General features: G+C 48.4%; 2 protein-coding genes across 4 annotated transcripts in view; one reads left to right on the forward strand and one right to left on the reverse strand.

Moving 5' to 3' along the window:
* LOC139396871 (cartilage acidic protein 1a) overlaps positions 1 to 3,015 on the reverse strand; it is a 15,825-nt gene extending 12,810 nt beyond the window's left edge. For 2 of the 3 annotated variants that reach the window (XM_071143790.1, XM_071143789.1), the window contains exons 1-6: positions 2,790 to 3,007; positions 1,901 to 2,157; positions 1,124 to 1,320; positions 888 to 1,024; positions 406 to 562; positions 165 to 299 (exon numbers count right to left, since the gene is read on the reverse strand). In XM_071143790.1, coding sequence (XP_070999891.1) covers positions 165 to 299; positions 406 to 562; positions 888 to 1,024; positions 1,124 to 1,320; positions 1,901 to 2,112 — 838 coding nt within the window. In that variant the 5' untranslated portion in view covers positions 2,113 to 2,157; positions 2,790 to 3,007. Of the gene's footprint in view, positions 1 to 164; positions 300 to 405; positions 563 to 887; positions 1,025 to 1,123; positions 1,321 to 1,900; positions 2,158 to 2,789 lie in introns of all 3 variants that reach the window. The other variant, XM_071143791.1, reaches the window with a different exon arrangement.
* Positions 2,517 to 15,303, forward strand: LOC139396872 (coiled-coil domain-containing protein R3HCC1L-like). Its single transcript, XM_071143792.1, has 7 exons — positions 2,517 to 2,631; positions 3,564 to 4,076; positions 5,899 to 6,092; positions 6,728 to 6,798; positions 7,139 to 7,234; positions 8,396 to 8,536; positions 15,098 to 15,303. The coding sequence occupies exons 2-7, from the start codon at positions 3,573 to 3,575 to the stop codon at positions 15,151 to 15,153; spliced, it is 1,062 nt and encodes a 353-aa protein (XP_070999893.1). The 5' UTR covers positions 2,517 to 2,631; positions 3,564 to 3,572; the 3' UTR covers positions 15,154 to 15,303.
* Positions 15,304 to 17,195: the final 1,892 nt, after the last annotated feature.

A 17,195-nucleotide genomic window follows, 5' to 3' on the forward strand; every position in this document is an offset into this window, starting at 1 on the left:
AGCCACATCACTGTCATCACAACTCCTATGCAGAGATCATGGCTATGCTCCAATTATCTCTCCTTCCTCCCACACACCCACCCTAGACACACACACCCACCCTAGACACACACACCCACCCTAGACACACACACCCACCCTAGACACACACACCCTAGACACACCTGCCTGTTGAGCCATGTCAGTGAAGGTTCCGTCTCCATTGTTCCGGAACAGGAAGTTAGGTCCATTCTCGTTGTCACAGAACACGTCAGAGCTGCTCTGGCTTAGGATTGGTCCAACCACTACACCACGCCCACCTGGTGGGAGGAGACAAACAGATACATAACACAGAAGATATTAGTTTGAGATGGGTAAGCGCACACACACACACACACATTTCCTCCATTCAGTCTTGTCCAGTACCTGTGTACTTGTTGACCCCGGCCTGTGCTGCTACGTCAGACAGGGCGATGATGCCCTTGGCCAGGTCACTGGCTGCCTCGTCCATCTCTATCAGGGCATGGGGACCAACATTTCCACTGGCATAGTTAGCTACATACACAGCATAACGCCCTGTACCCTACAGGAGAGAGAAAGAGGGGGGGGGGGGGGGGGGGGGGGTTAGAGAGGGGAGTGGGGGGAGGGTACAGACATAGACCACACAGACAGAAAATATACACAGCATAATGCCCTGTACCCTGCAGGAGAGAGAAAGAGGGGGGGGGGGGGGGGTTAGAGAGGGGAGGGGAATACAGACATAGACCACACACACAGAAAATATACACAGCATAATGTACCCTACAGGAGAGAGAGAGGGGGGGGGGTAAGAGAAAGAGAGGGGGTGCGGGCATACAGCCATACAGACGACAGACAGACACACGCAGATGGATAGACTGTTTACATACTTTTCTGTCCACACACGCCACGGAGCGTCCTGCCATCCGATTGGCTACTCCTCTGCGCACGTTGATGTCATCCCCCAGCAGGTCCTCGAAGCGTCCGTTGCGGAACTTAAAGAGCTTGTCAGAGTATGTGGCCCGACCTTCCAAAAGAAGGTTGCTACTGACTACCAGAGTAACCGTTGTTGTTTTTTAAGCATTGTTGATGGTGTTTGTGTATACCTGCTGTTATTGTTATTTACCAGAGTAAGCGTTGTTTGTATTGAGGAAGTAGATCTCCTCCCGCCCGTCCCCGTCTACGTCGCAGGCGGTCACCCCGATGGCGTTCCCCAGGGGGTCTCTCAGGGCGTAGAATGGAGAGCTGCGGTCATCCACCGCTATGTTCACCAGCCTCTGCTGACCACGGTCATACTTCAGGACCAGGTTAGGACCGTTGTACCTGAGAATGGAGAACATTAGTAGGTGTAGTGGAGAACATTAGGAGGTGCAGTGGAGAACATTAGGAGGTGTAGTGGAGAACATTAGAAGGTGTAGTGGAGAACATTAGGAGGTGTAGTGGAGAACATTAGGAGGTGTAGTGGAGAACATTAGGAGGTGTAGTGGAGAACATTAGGAGGTGTAGTGGAGAACATTAGGAGGTGTAGTGGAGAACATTAGGAGGTGTAGTGGAGAACATTAGGAGGTGTAGTGGAGAACATTAGTAGGTGTAGTGGAGAACATTAGGAGGTGCAGTGGAGAACATTAGTAGGTGTAGTCCTAAATGGTACCCTATTCCCTGGATAGTGCACTACTTTGGCCAGAGCCCTATTCCCTGGATAGTGCACTACTTTGACCAGAGCCCCAACTTCAGGACCAGGTTAGGGGCGTTGAACCCAAGAATGGGTGTAAATTGAGAATATTGGGTAATTTATGCATAGCCTGTAAAGTCCTATGGTCCAGTACACTGTACTCAATAATGGCATTTGAATGCCCTCTCCAACTCTCTCTTTCTTTATCTAACCCCCCACCCACACTCTCACCCCGCCACCACCACCTCCAGGTCTCCGTCTCCGTCCACATCAGTAACGGCCATCCCATAGTTCAGCTGGGTGGGGTTGTGCTGGTTGTCAGGAGGTAGGACTGTCTCAGTCACTGACTGAAACATGGGCTCGGAACTCTGGGCCAAACCACGCCCACACAGCACCAGGAGGGGGAGGAGCAAGGGAAGACCCGCCCACCATCGCAGCATCATCACAACAATCTGAATAGAAATGGAATTGATCCAAATTCCCCAATTCTGCAACAGACACCAAACGGGCTTTTAGTTAAATATTCAACAAGTTACAGGGTGTTTATATGTAACCTTAGACCACTATGTTAATAATACACGGTTGATATCAACATGTTTGATATCAACATTAGAATCATAGGGCATAGCATAGTATAGGCTACTGCAGAATATAGGTTGGTGAGAGCAGGTACAGCAGGCTGCACACTGAACAATAACATTTTTTTTTGTCTACAGTGCATAATTTACATCATTACATCATCGACTCAACAGCAATACCCTCAAACGGCTAAATTCCTATTTACCCCTGTCCAAAAGAGCCTAACATGACAATTACCTATAGAACATTGTGCGTACCAGTGTGCAAAAGTGAAGACGTACCATAAATATGCAAAGAGAAAAACTATCAATAGAAAAACCATACACGCAGTGAAGACCTCGTGCATTAGATTACGTCAAGAATTCTGCGTGCACCTGCAACAGGTTTTTATTCTATACTATTATTATGTCGTTAGTTATGCAATACTGTAATCACAACTGTAATACTGAGATGAACACTTATTTCAGAACATGTGTGCTGCTGTTTATTCGTTTGGGAGAAGAAGAGATCATTTCATTCAAACACTGCACATAAATCTTACCTTATATCAGTTTTCAGCAGGACTCCGGTGTTCTATCCTTCGACTGTGGAAGCGCTAGGATGAGAAAAGGTTACTGTATTCTAATGCGTTGTGTAAATTGCCTTATACAATTTCAATGTTGTTGCATTATGCAAGCACTTGTGTAAGTGGTTATCCAATAAGGGTGGAACGAATACTTTTAATATTCGGCGGTTCGACCAATGACTTGTCTTTTTCTCAACAGAACTACAACTACCAGCAGCGATTTTACTATTACGTAATATACATGCGACAGTATGTTTTTTTCCCCTTCTAATTCTAAACATCCGGCGGTTTGCTGTTCTCTTGATATCTAGCCAAGTGATAAGCTACAGATTAAGGTATTTTGCCAATGCTTATATGTTTATGATTTTAAGGAAATAATTGTATAGAATGTCTTGCTCTACAGTGCGTTATGTGTTTAGGTGTATTCGGGTTATTGCTAGTTAAACTGGATGCTGCTGCATAACGCAGCCAAGTCTAATTTATCACTCAAACACCCCGTTACTGACAACGAATTAGCAGAGAATGTAGTTAACCAGTTTGGACTTGTTTTTAATTTAGTACAGTATAGTTGTGTAAGATTTGTACATGCAGTTTAAATGGTTCTAAGTACCATGGCGCATGCGTGCTAGCTATTAAACTACTGAGGGGGCTTATGCGACTTAACTAAAGAGAATTGGAGAGAGGGCCTAGCTGCTCAATTAACCTATGCATCTTTAATGATTTGTTCCTCCTCCTTTCTCTTCCATGTAGGACAGTTGTATGGTGATGGAGGAGGAACAACCTCAAGAGGACTGCGCCCAACCCCAGCCCTCCTCGTCCTGCTCCAAGAAGCCAGACAAGCCCCTCTACCAGCCCAAGAAGAAGCAGGACGGCCCCAAAGATAAGGCTCAAACCCAGGGAGATGGCAAACCAAAGCCCAGGCCTCGCTACACGGACAAGGCCCGAAAGAATGCCAAGAACAAGAAGGACAAAGGAGGGAAGACGGGAGGAGAGGGGAATGGAGTCCTAAACGGTGAGGAGACGGTAGAAGAAGGAGGAGGAGGTGACGCGGGGCCACAGAATGACGGACAGGCTGCTACAGCCAACCAGGGAGGAGATGTGGGTTCGCGACTGGAGACGGGGAGCAAGAGTTCTCCGTCTGAGAGAGAAGGGGGACCCCGGGAGGGGATAGAGGCAGGCCCTCAGGAAGAGGAGGAGGAGGAGAGCTGGGACGCTCTCTTTGATGACGAAGGAGAGTGTTTGGATCCCCATGTGCTAGAGGAGGTGAGTCTGTCTACCTGCGTCTGTCCCTGTCTGTCAGGAGGTGAGTCTGTCTACCTGTGTCTGTCCCTCTCTGTCAGGAGGTGAGTCTGTCTGTCCCTGTCTGTCAGGAGGTGAGTCTGTCTACCTGTGTCTGTCCCTGTCTGTCAGGAGGTGAGTCTGTCTACCTGCGTCTGTCCCTGTCTGTCAGGGGGTGAGTCTGTCTACCTGTGTCTGTCCCTGTCTGTCAGGAAGTGAGTCTCTGTCCCTGTCCTCCAGATTACTGCTGTAACACTGAGTGTATGTCTGCTACATGTTTGCTACTTATTAGTGGTACTATCGCTGCAATGCTGTTACACATCTACTGTTCTGTCTATAGTTGGAAATCGTTAGGAGACTAGTAAGCAAAATTACTCTCTCACCCTCTCTCTCTCGCTCACCTTATCTCTCGCTCACCCTCTCTCTCTCTCGCTCACCCTCTCTCTCTCTCACTCACCCTCTCTCTCACCCTCTCTCTCTCTCTCTCTCACCCTCTCTCTCTCTCGTTCACCTCTCTGCCCCCCTCTCTCTCTCGTTCACCTCTCTGCCCCCCTCTCTCTCGCTCACCTCTCTGCCCCCCTCTCTCTCGCTCACCTCTCTGCCCCCCTCTCTCTCTCGTTCACCTCTCTGCCCCCCTCTCTCTCTCGCTCACCTCTCTGCCCCCCTCTCTCTCTCGTTCATCTCTCTGCCCCCCTCTCTCTCTCGCTCACCTCTCTGCCCCTCTCTCTCTCTCGCTCACCTTTCTGCCCCCCTCTCTCTCTCATTCACCTCTCTGCCCCCCTCTCTCTCTCGTTCACCTCTCTGCCCCCCTCTCTCTCTCGCTCACCTCTCTGCCCCCCTCTCTCTCTCGCTCACCTCTCTGCCCCCCTCTCTCTCTCGCTCACCTCTCTGCCCCCCTCTCTCTCTCGCTCACCTCTCTGCCCCCCTCTCTCTCTCGCTCACCTCTCTGCCCCCCTCTCTCTCTCGTTCACCTCTCTGCCCCCCTCTCTCTCGCTCACCTCTCTGCCCCCCTCTCTCTCTCTCTCTCTCTCTCACCCTCTCTCTCTGCCCCCCTCTCTCTCTCTCTCACCCTCTCTCTCTGCCCCTCTCTCTCTCTCACCCTCTCTCTCTGCCCCCCTCTCTCTCTCGTTCACCTCTCTGCCCCCCTCTCTCTCTCGTTCACCTCTCTGCCCCCCTCTCTCTCGCTCACCTCTCTGCCCCCCTCTCTCTCTCGTTCACCTCTCTGCCCCCCTCTCTCTCTCGCTCACCTCTCTGCCCCCCTCTCTCTCTCGTTCATCTCTCTGCCCCCCTCTCTCTCTCGCTCACCTCTCTGCCCCTCTCTCTCTCTCGCTCACCTTTCTGCCCCCCTCTCTCTCTCATTCACCTCTCTGCCCCCCTCTCTCTCTCGTTCACCTCTCTGCCCCCCTCTCTCTCTCGCTCACCTCTCTGCCCCCCTCTCTCTCTCGCTCACCTCTCTGCCCCCCTCTCTCTCTCGCTCACCTCTCTGCCCCCCTCTCTCTCTCGCTCACCTCTCTGCCCCCCTCTCTCTCTCGCTCACCTCTCTGCCCCCCTCTCTCTCTCGTTCACCTCTCTGCCCCCCTCTCTCTCGCTCACCTCTCTGCCCCCCTCTCTCTCTCTCTCTCTCTCTCACCCTCTCTCTCTGCCCCCCTCTCTCTCTCTCTCACCCTCTCTCTCTGCCCCTCTCTCTCTCTCACCCTCTCTCTCTGCCCCCCTCTCTCTCTCGTTCACCTCTCTGCCCCCCCCTCTCTCTCTCTCGCTCACCTCTCTGCCCCCCTCTCTCTCACCTCTCTGCCCCCCTCTCTCTCAGCTGGCTATAAAGCAGGGCAGGAAGAAGCGGCCGGTGCAGGAGGCCAGGTTTGACTACTACAGCTTGGATCAGGACAGAGAGGGGGATGATGACACTGAGCTCACGGAGGATGAGCTGTCTAACATCATAGAAATCTACGACTTCCCCACAGAGTTTAAGACTGAAGACCTGGTCAAATCCTTCCAGGCCTACCAGTACGTACCAGCCTTTACTGTCTTTTTACGTGTTCTGAGGTTCAGTCAAATCTCATTCCACCCTAGTCCCTATCAATACACAGCGATGATCCGTCGAGGGGCAGCCGAAGCTCCGTCTCGTCGAGGGGCAGCCGAAGCTCCGTCTCGTCGAGGGGCAGCCGAAGCGCCGTCTCGTCGAGGGGCAGCCGAAGCGCCGTCTCGTCGAGGGGCAGCCGAAGCGCCGTCTCGTCGAGGGGCAGCCGAAGCGCCGTCTCGTCGAGGGGCAGCCGAAGCGCCGTCTCGTCGAGGGGCAGCCGAAGCGCCGTCTCGTCGAGGGGCAGCCGAAGCGCCGTCTCGTCGAGGGGCAGCCGAAGCGCCGTCTCGTCGAGGGGCAGCCGAAGCGCCGTCTCGTCGAGGGGCAGCCGAAGCGCCGTCTCGTCGAGGGGCAGCCGAAGCGCCGTCTCGTCGAGGGGCAGCCGAAGCGCCGTCTCGTCGAGGGGCAGCCGAAGCTCCGTCTCGTCGAGGGGCAGCCGAAGCGCCGTCTCGTCGAGGGGCAGCCGAAGCGCCGTCTCGTCGAGGGGCAGCCGAAGCTCCGCCTACAGCATGTGGTGGTGATGAGATGCTGAAGGTGTTTTTGTGTGTGTGTGTGTGTGTAGGCAGAGAGGCTTTGACATCCAGTTTGTGGACGATACACACGCCCTGGCTCTCTTCAACAGCCCCATAGCAGGTGAGTCACACAGCTTTTATAAATGAAAGGAAAAGCCATAGACTCTGGTAGCTCTGTCCGACACTATCAGTTATTCACACACCTCATCACAGGTGAGCTCCACCTGACCACAGGTGACGGATACAGCTGAACATGTTTCATACCTTATCGAAAACACTGCGTGTCTCTCTTCTGTCAAACTTTACTGAAGATGTTTGGATGGTCAAATGAAGTAGTGGTCAACATGTTTTAATAGTAGAGCTGACTTGGCTGTCTTCTCAGTCAACACTCAAGTCAACATCTGAGGTAAACATTTAGCAACTGAACTGTGTCTGTGTGTCTGTGTGTGTGTGTGTGTCAGCTCGGGAGGCTCTGAGGACCAAACATCCGCTGTTGAAGGTCAGGTCTCTGGCTAAAGCCTCCGTCACCACCAGGGCCAAGGCTCGCAGCTGCTCAGGTACTGACTGTCCTCTCTTTCATTCATCTGTCCATCCTTTATTCTCCATTATCTGTCTCTGAGTATTTCTGGAACTCCTTCATCTTTGACCTGGTCTGTCCTGGTCTGTATTCTCTCTCTCATATCTCTGTCCTGTATTCTCTCTCTCATATCTCCTGTATTCTCGCTCTCATATCTCCTGTATTCTCGCTCTCATATCTCCTGTATTCTCCCTCTCATATCTCCTGTATTCTCACTCTCATATCTCCTGTGTTCTCGCTCTCATATCTCCTGTATTCTCCCTCTCATATCTCCTGTATTCTCCCTCTCATATCTCCTGTATTCTCGCTCTCATATCTCCTGTATTCTCGCTCTCATATCTCCTGTATTCTCTCTCTTATATCTCCTGTATTCTCTCTCTCATATCTCCTGTATTCTCTCTCTCATATCTCCTGTATTCTCCCTCTCATATCTCCTGTATTCTCCCTCTCATATCTCCTGTATTCTCCCTCTCATATCTCCTGTACTCTCCCTCTCATATCTCCTGTATTCTCCCTCTCATATCTCCTGTATTCTCTCATATCTCCTGTATTCTCCCTCTCATATCTCCTGTATTCTCTCATATCTCCTGTATTCTCGCTCTCATATCTCCTGTATTCTCTCATATCTCCTGTATTCTCCCTCTCATATCTCCTGTATTCTCTCATATCTCCTGTATTCTCTCATATCTCCTGTATTCTCTCATATCTCCTGTATTCTCTCTCTCATATCTCCTGTATTCTCTCTCTCATATCTCCTGTATTCTCTCTCTCATATCTCCTGTATTCTCTCTCTCATATCTCCTGTATTCTCTCTCTCATATCTCCTGTATTCTCTCTCTCATATCTCCTGTATTCTCTCTCTCATATCTCCTGTATTCTCTCTCTCATATCTCCTGTATTCTCTCATATCTCCTGTATTCTCTCATATCTTCTGTATTCTCTCATATCTCCTGTATTCTCCCTCTCATACCTCCTGTATTCTCTCATACCTCCTGTATTCTCTCCTCCCTGCTAATCCTTGTCTTGTCACCTGTTGTATATTCTTTGTCCTTCTTCCTTTTTTAAAAACTTTATTTTACTTTCTTTGACCCCCCCTCCCTTCCTCTTCCATTCCCTCAACACTGTCCCTTCTCTCCTCCAGACTACCTGCTCCCTACTAAGGAGCGTCCCCAGACCAGTGCAGTGTTGGCCCGCAGGCTGGTGATGGGGGCGCTGGGCGTCAAGAGTCCCCAGAGCAAAGAGCACCGTGAAGCAGAGAGGAAAAAACTGCAAGATGCCAGAGGTACGTGATTTCAAGGGGCAATCTGTAATTCAAGTAATAATAACAACAGAGGTGACCCCGCCACTTGTTTTGGTAAACGGCTGAGGTAATGTAACCCCTCTCCAGTTCACAGACCGCTACGTACGCAAGGACTGACCATCCATCACATCAGACTGATCGTTTTAACCATATTTTGAAGCTATACGGTGCATTCAGAAAGTATTCAGACCCCTTGACTTTTTCAACATTTTGTTACGTTTCAGCCTGATTCTAAAATGTGTATATATATAAAAACAAAAAATCATCGATTTGTTCAATTTGCAAAAATGTCTAAACCTTTTTTTTTTCACACGATTATGGGGTGTTGTTTTCTAGATCTATGTATTTAAAACTCTTTTAGAATAAGGGGTTTTAATGGGGTACGACCAATGATGGGGATAACCCTGGGTGACTGACAGGGGGCGCTGTTTTGAAGCCACCACAGAGCCGTCTTGGTACTCCTGCATTGTAAATATATACAGTATATCACAAAAGTGAGTACACCCCTCACATTTTTTATAAATATTTGAGTATATCTTTTCATGTGACAACACTGAAGAAATGACACTTTGCTACAATGTAAAGTAGTGAGTGTACAGCTTGTATAACAGTGTACATTTGCTGTCCCCTCAAAATAACTCAACACACAGCCATTAATGTCTAAACTGCTGGCAACAAAAGTGTGATATACTGTATATATATTGGAAGCTATGGAAATGCATTTATTAATGTTAGTTGTTTTTTTTTGACAAGCAGATTCTATTACAGACACCTTAATGCAAACTTTAAATTAGATTATTAAATTAGATTATTAAATTAGATTATTAAATTAGATTATTAAATTAGTTTATTAAATTAGTTTATTAAATTAGATTATTAAATTAGTTTATTAAATTAGATTATTAAATTAGATTATTAAATTAGTTTATTAAATTAGTTTATTCAATTAGATTATTAAATTAGATTATTAAATTAGATTATTAAATTAGTTTATTAAATTCGATTATTAAATTAGATTATTAAATTAGATTATTCGAACAGTTACATAAATAAAATAGAATAAAAATGTTTTTGTTAAATGTTTTATTTCTCATCTTACTGTCCCCACGACAACAGCAACATATTTAAATATACATGTCATGTTGTCCTTGAAACATTTAATTAAAATATTATAGGATTCCATTCATTCCTATGGAGGACTGATCCCTCTGGGGAGAGCCAACATGGCCGACCGGTGGCTCCAAAGCAAGTAATTAGCCAATACGTAGCGTCTGCAATCCAGGGTTTATCTACATCATTAGTATGCCAGTTGAAGTAAGCTGTCGTAGAGTGTTGCTACCACTAGGGGGTGGTGTTCTGTCAGTGATGTCTTTCCAGGACCATGAACACGAAGAAGAGTCTCAGCCTCAGAGAGACTGAGGACAATGCGCTCATCTAGTGTGCTATAAACACACACACACACTGCACGTCCTGGAAATGGCTTCCAGTCATGTTGTTTTAAGTGTAGCCTTGCTTCCAAAGACCAGCTATTGGGGGGAAAGTAGTGTCCTGACGAGATACAAATCTAGAACAGATTGTCAGGAAGAACGGACAACTAGATGTTTGCTGGTGGTGACCACTTCTTTCACTGAGAGAGAGAGAGAGGAGACGTGTGTGTGTGTGTGTGTGTGTGTGTGTGTGTGTGTGTGTGTGTGTGTGTGTGTGTGTGTGTGTGTGTGTGTGTGTGTGTGTGTGTGTGTGTGTGTGTGTGTGTGTGTGTGTGTGTGTGTGTGTGTGTGTGTGTGTGTGTGTGTGTGTGTGTGAGAGAGAGTCCTGAGAGGTTTGGTTTCTGGTTAGACAGCTGATACACACACTCTCTCGTCTCTCTGGCTAAGAGTTTCCTTGAGTTGTTCTCCTCACGCCCTGTGTTGCCGGGCAGAACCTCTACTCTATAATTTCCCTGTTGTTTATTTCTCCTCCCAGGGGATTTATAAGTGGATATATTCAGCTAGAAGGACCAGTCCACTCTGGTGCAGTTGGCACCTACTACCAAAGGCACTTAAATATGTTGTCCTACCCATTCACCCTCTGAATGACACACATACACAATCCATGTCTCAAGGCTTAAAAATCCTTCTTTAACCTGTCTCCTCCCCTTCATCTACACTGATTGAAGTGGATTTAACAAGTGACATCAGTAAAGGAGTACAGGTTTCACCTGGGAGGGAGGGGCGGGACGGAGGGAGGGGAGGGACGGAGGGGAGAGGAGGTACGGAGGGGAGGGGAGGGAGGAACGAACGGACGGAGGGGAGGGAGGGAGGGAGGGAGGAACGAACGGAGGGGAGGGAGGAACGAACGGAGGGGAGGGAGGGGAGGGAGGAACGAACGGAGGGGAGGGGAGGGAGGAACGAACGGAGGGGAGGGGAGGGAGAAACGAACGGAGGGGAGGGGAGGGGAGGGAGGAACGGACGGAGGGGAGGGGAGGGAGGAACGAACGGAGGGGAGGGAGGAACGAACGGAGGGGAGGGAGGAACGAACGGAGGGGAGGGGAGGGAGGGAGGGGAGGGAGGAACGAACGGAGGGGAGGGGAGGGAGGGAGGGAGGAACGAACGGAGGGGAGGAGAGGGGAGGGGAGGGGGGGAGGCGGACGGCTGCTTATGGAACTGACTTTGTTTTCTGGCAGGATAACTGTTGTGCTCTACTGTTCTCAGGTGAACTTACAGGACGTTATGTGATCATAGACATTATGTGTCTCAGTGTGAAGCTCTGTTTAGATTGTTCTAGACAACTAGCGCTCCCTCCCCCTGGTGCCCAGTGAGCACAAGACATTGAAAAGACGTCTTTTCAACCAGAGAAGACATATTTTCAACCAAAAAATACATATTTTCAACCCCCAAAATATATTATTTTAAGGTGGGATGTGCTTTTATACAGTAACATCCTGTAGTCATATACACTCATCTATGATTCATACAGTAGACTTAATCATATACACATGATTCATACAGTAGACTTAGTCATATACACTCTTCTATGATTCATACAGTAGACTTAATCATATACACTCTTCTGTGATTCATACAGTAGACTTAGTCATATACACATGATTCATACAGTAGACTTAATCATATACACATGATTCATACAGTAGACTTAATCATATACACATGATTCATACAGTAGACTTAATCATATACACATGATTCATACAGTAGACTTAATCATATACACATGATTCATACAGTAGACTTAATCATATACACATGATTCATACAGTAGACTTAGTCATATACACTCTTCTATGATTCATACAGTAGACTTAGTCATATACACTCTTCTATGATTCATACAGTAGACTTAATCATATACACTCTTCTGTGATTCATACAGTAGACTTAATCATATACACTCTTCTATGATTCATACAGTAGACTTAATCATATACACATGATTCATACAGTAGACTTAATCATATACACATGATTCATACAGTAGACTTAATCATATACACATGATTCATACAGAAGACTTAATCATATACACATGATTCATACAGAAGACTTAATCATATACACTCTTCTGTGATTCATACAGAAGACTTAATCATATAAGTTCTATATTCTATGTGTACTTCAGTGTGGTTATTAGATTCGTTAGGATCCCTGTTAGCCGACACCAATGGAGACAACTGGTCTTACTGGGGTCCGACACGTCATGAAAAATACTTTACAGACAAAAAAAAATACGTTAAAATTGACATTTAAAGACATGAACATGTGCTGTGTGTGTCTATCAGTGACACCGACACGTCACTACTTACACACCTGTGTTAACATGAGTTCTTGTGGAGCTGTTCTCTCTGCTGACTTAAAGGTCATGGAACATTTCATCCTGTAAATGTCAATGACAAACCAGTACCAGGCTGCAGGTAACCTAGTGGTTAGAGACAGGTAGCCTAGTGGTTAGGGGCGGGTAGCCTAGTGGTTAGGGGCGGGTAGCCTAGTGGTTAGAGACAGGTAGCCTAGTGGTTAGAGACAGGTAGCCTAGTGGTTAGAGACAGGTAGCCTAGTGGTTAGAGGCGGGTAGCCTAGTGGTTAGAGACAGGTAGCCTAGTGGTTAGAGACAGGTAGCCTAGTGGTTAGAGACAGGTAGCCTAGTGGTTAGAGACAGGTAGCCTAGTGGTTAGAGACAGGTAGCCTAGTGGTTAGAGACGGGTAGCCTAGTGGTTAGAGACAGGTAACCTAGTGGTTAGAGACAGGTAACCTAGTGGTTAGAGACAGGTAGCCTGGTGGTTAGAGACAGGTAGCCTAATGGTTAGAGACAGGTAGCCTAGTGGTTAGAGACAGGTAGCCTAGTGGTTAGAGACAGGTAACCTAGTGGTTAGAGACAGGTAGCCTAGTGGTTAGAGACAGGTAGCCTAGTGATTAGAGACAGGTAGCCTAGTGGTTAGAGACGGGTAGCCTAGTGGTTAGGGGCGGGTAGCCTAGTGGTTAGGGGCGGGTAGCCTAGTGGTTAGAGACAGGTAGCCTAGTGGTTAGAGACGGGTAGCCTAGTGGTTAGGGGCGGGTAGCCTAGTGGTTAGGGGCGGGTAGCCTAGTGGTTAGAGACAGGTAGCCTAGTGGTTAGAGACAGGTAGCCTAGTGGTTAGAGACAGGTAACCTAGTGGTTAGGGGCGGGTAGCCTAGTGGTTAGAGACAGGTAGCCTAGTGGTTAGAGACGGGTAGCCTAGTGGTTAGAGACGGGTAGCCTAGTGGTTAGGGGCGGGTAGCCTAGTGGTTAGAGACAGGTAGCCTAGTGGTTAGAGACAGGTAACCTAGTGGTTAGGGGCGGGTAGCCTAGTGGTTAGAGACAGGTAGCCTAGTGGTTAGAGACAGGTAACCTAGTGGTTAGAGACAGGTAACCTAGTGGTTAGGGGCGGGTAGCCTAGTGGTTAGGGGCGGGTAGCCTAGTGGTTAGAGACAGGTAACCTAGTGGTTAGAGACGGGTAGCCTAGTGGTTAGGGGCGGGTAGCCTAGTGGTTAGAGACAGGTAGCCTAGTGGTTAGAGACAGGTAACCTAGTGGTTAGGGGCGGGTAGCCTAGTGGTTAGAGACAGGTAGCCTAGTGGTTAGAGACAGGTAACCTAGTGGTTAGGGGCGGGTAGCCTAGTGGTTAGAGACGGGTAGCCTAGTGGTTAGAGACGGGTAGCCTAGTGGTTAGAGACAGGTAGCCTAGTGGTTAGGGGCGGGTAGCCTAGTGGTTAGAGACAGGTAGCCTAGTGGTTAGAGACAGGTAACCTAGTGGTTAGGGGCGGGTAGCCTAGTGGTTAGAGACAGGTAGCCTAGTGGTTAGAGACAGGTAACCTAGTGGTTAGGGGCGGGTAGCCTAGTGGTTAGAGACAGGTAGCCTAGTGGTTAGAGACAGGTAACCTAGTGGTTAGGGGCGGGTAGCCTAGTGGTTAGAGACAGGTAGCCTAGTGGTTAGAGACGGGTAGCCTAGTGGTTAGAGACGGGTAGCCTAGTGGTTAGAGACGGGTAGCCTAGTGGTTAGAGACGGGTAGCCTAGTGGTTAGAGACGGGTAGCCTAGTGGTTAGAGGCGGGTAGCCTAGTGGTTAGAGGCGGGTAGCCTAGTGGTTAGAGGCGGGTAGCCTAGTGGTTAGAGGCGGGTAGCCTAGTGGTTAGAGGCGGGTAGCCTAGTGGTTAGAGGCGGGTAGCCTAGTGGTTAGAGGCGGGTAGCCTAGTGGTTAGAGGCGGGTAGCCTAGTGGTTAGAGGCGGGTAGCCTAGTGGTTAGAGGCGGGTAGCCTAGTGGTTAGAGGCGGGTAGCCTAGTGGTTAGAGGCGGGTAGCCTAGTGGTTAGAGGCGGGTAGCCTAGTGGTTAGAGACGGGTAGCCTGGTGGTTAGAGACGGGTAGCCTGGTGGTTAGAGGCGGGTAGCCTGGTGGTTAGGGGCGGGTAGCCTGGTGGTTAGGGGCGGGTAGCCTAGTGGTTAGGGGCGGGTAGCCTAGTGGTTAGAGCGTTGGACTAGTAACTGAAAGGTTGCAAGATCTAATCCCCGAGCTGACAAGGTAAAAATTTATCGTTATGCCCCTGAACAAGGCCGTTAACCCACTGTTTCTAGGCCATCATTGAAAATAATAATTTGTTCTTAACTGACTTGCCTGGTTAAATAAAGGTAAAATATAAAACTAGTAAAGGAATAGAACTCCATGAGAGAGAAACATATTTTTTTGAACGCTAGTGAATTTAGATTCTTTGTTTTACCGCGACGAGCCAGTCTGACTGTTTTGTACAACTTCCTGTGTTAAGAGGAGTTCTTGTTCAAGAGGTTGACAACAACAACACTAGTAATACGTTTCTTCATGTCCTGTCAACAGATGTGTTCTGGATAGTGATACGGTAAGAGGCAGTCCTGAGCCTTTCGGGACTTCTCTAAGTGTCTTTCACAAAACCGTGAAGAAATGAAGGCTAATATATTACATGTTGCTCCTTTAAAGTGGAACTAGTCTTTGTCTTTATGATAGTATTGACACCTAGTAGTAGTATTGATTTACTCTCCTATCAACCTGTCTGTCTGTCTGTCTTTCAGAGCAGAAGCGTCTGGCAGCTAAACAGAGAGACGACGCCTGGGAAGGGAAAGCCTGACGGAGAGGAACCACTTCCTCCATCCCTTCCTCCCTCCACCCACCGTAGGGACTAGACACACCTCTGTTCCCTCTGCCCTCCATCCCATCCTCCCTCCACTGTAGGGACTAGACACACCTCTGTCCCCTCTGCCCTCCATCCTCCCTCCACCGTAGGGACTAGACACACCTCTGTTCCCTCTGCCCTCCATCCCATCCTCCCTCCACCGTAGGGACTAGACACACCTCTGTCCCCTCTGCCCTCCATCCTCCCTCCACCGTAGGGACTAGACACACCTCTGTTCCCTCTGCCCTCCATCCCATCCTCCCTCCACCGTAGGGACTAGACACACCTCTGTCCCCTCTGCCCTCCATCCTCCCTCCACCGTAGGGACTAGACACACCTCTGTCCCCTCTGCCCTCCATCCTCCCTCCACCGTAGGGACTAGACACACCTCTGTTCCCTCTGCCCTCCATCCCATCCTCCCTCCACCGTAGGGACTAGACACACCTCTGTCCCCTCTGCCCTCCATCCTCCCTCCACCGTAGGGACTAGACACACCTCTGTCCCCTCTGCCCTCCATCCTCCCTCCACCGTAGGGACTAGACACACCTCTGTCCCCCTCCCACCTACACAGGGCAGCTGTACTGAAGCCACACTGGACTGAACAGAACTGAACTCAGCCAAAGCCCAGAGTTTGTTGGCAGAAGTTTTTCTCTTGAAACCTGGTCAGCATTAGATTAATCATCACTACTAACATTGATAACAGGGTCATATGGAGGTTAGGGGTCATATGGAGGTCAGGGGTCATATGGGAGGCTCCCATGCAGGGTAGCCAGGGTTATTATGGATGAGCGTATAGTACAGGGCTGTGCTGCGGGGTTTTGCACCCACCCAGCACTAAAACACCTGCTGTGCTGATTCACCTAATTCATGAAGAATAGCTTTATTTGTTGTTTTGTTAGTGGTGGGCTGGAACAAAACCCTGCACACATACAGCACACTGATGGCCCTGTGTAAGATGTGATGCTAGACAGAACAGTGTGGCAGTTAAACAGTAAGGTGGTGTCCCCTCCAGGGTTGGGGTCAGGTCCATTTAGATTCCAGTCAGTTCAGAAACTGAAGCGTGTTCCAAATCCACATTATCCTCATTGAAAAGCATTGAGGAGAATTGGAATTGGAATTTCGCTGTACTTCCTGAATTGACAGGAATTGAAATTAAACTGACCCCGCCCCCGATACCCTCATATTCTGTTTTTATTCACTTTTTATATTGTTTTATTACCAGCTGATGGGGAGGAGCTAATTATGACCTAATTTATGTTACATGTATTAATCTTCTAAAAAAATAATCTCAGTCAGGAAGTATATCTTGAATCATCCTCCCCCAGTTTCTGCTCATGCTAATGCACACTGTTTTTAGTTTAGGGATAGTGTGTCAAGCGTCTTGAGTATGAGAGCTGATCCAGGATCAGGTCCCAACCTGTCCACACAATCCTTATTAATTGTGTTCTAAAAGGCTAAACTGATCCTAGATCAGCACTTATACCCAGCTATCTTAACGGCTTAATAATGATGAGCGAGGACCGACACACCAAATAGCATTATGATGAAGTCTCAGTTGCTCCCTAACGTTTGTAAAAATGTTTTTGTAAAAACAATGTATTTTCTTTTCCTATTGTATTGTTCAGTGAACAGGGTTTGTCACTGTTTTTCTCTTATTGGTCGTTTAATAAATCATTTTTAAACTCTTTGTCCTGCCTCTCTCTCTCTCTTTGTCCTGCCTCTCTCTCTCTCTTTGTCCTGCCTCTCTCTCTCTCTTGGTCCTCTCTCTCTCTTGGTCCTCTCTCTCTCTTTGTCCTGCCTCTCTCTCTTTGTCCTCTCTCTCTTTGTCCTGCTCTCTCTCTCTTTGTCCTGCCTCTCTCCTCTCTCTCTTTGTCCTGCCTCTCTCTCTCTTTGTCCTCTCTCTCTCTTTGTCCTGCCTCTCTCTCTCTCTTTGTCCTGCCTCTCTCTCTCTGTTTGTCCTGCCTCTCTCTCTCTCTCTTTGTCCTGCCTCTCTCTCT

This window comes from Oncorhynchus clarkii, unplaced genomic scaffold (genome assembly GCF_045791955.1).
Source record: "Oncorhynchus clarkii lewisi isolate Uvic-CL-2024 unplaced genomic scaffold, UVic_Ocla_1.0 unplaced_contig_11951_pilon_pilon, whole genome shotgun sequence".
In the NCBI taxonomy this organism is placed as follows: Eukaryota; Metazoa; Chordata; class Actinopteri; order Salmoniformes; family Salmonidae; genus Oncorhynchus; species Oncorhynchus clarkii.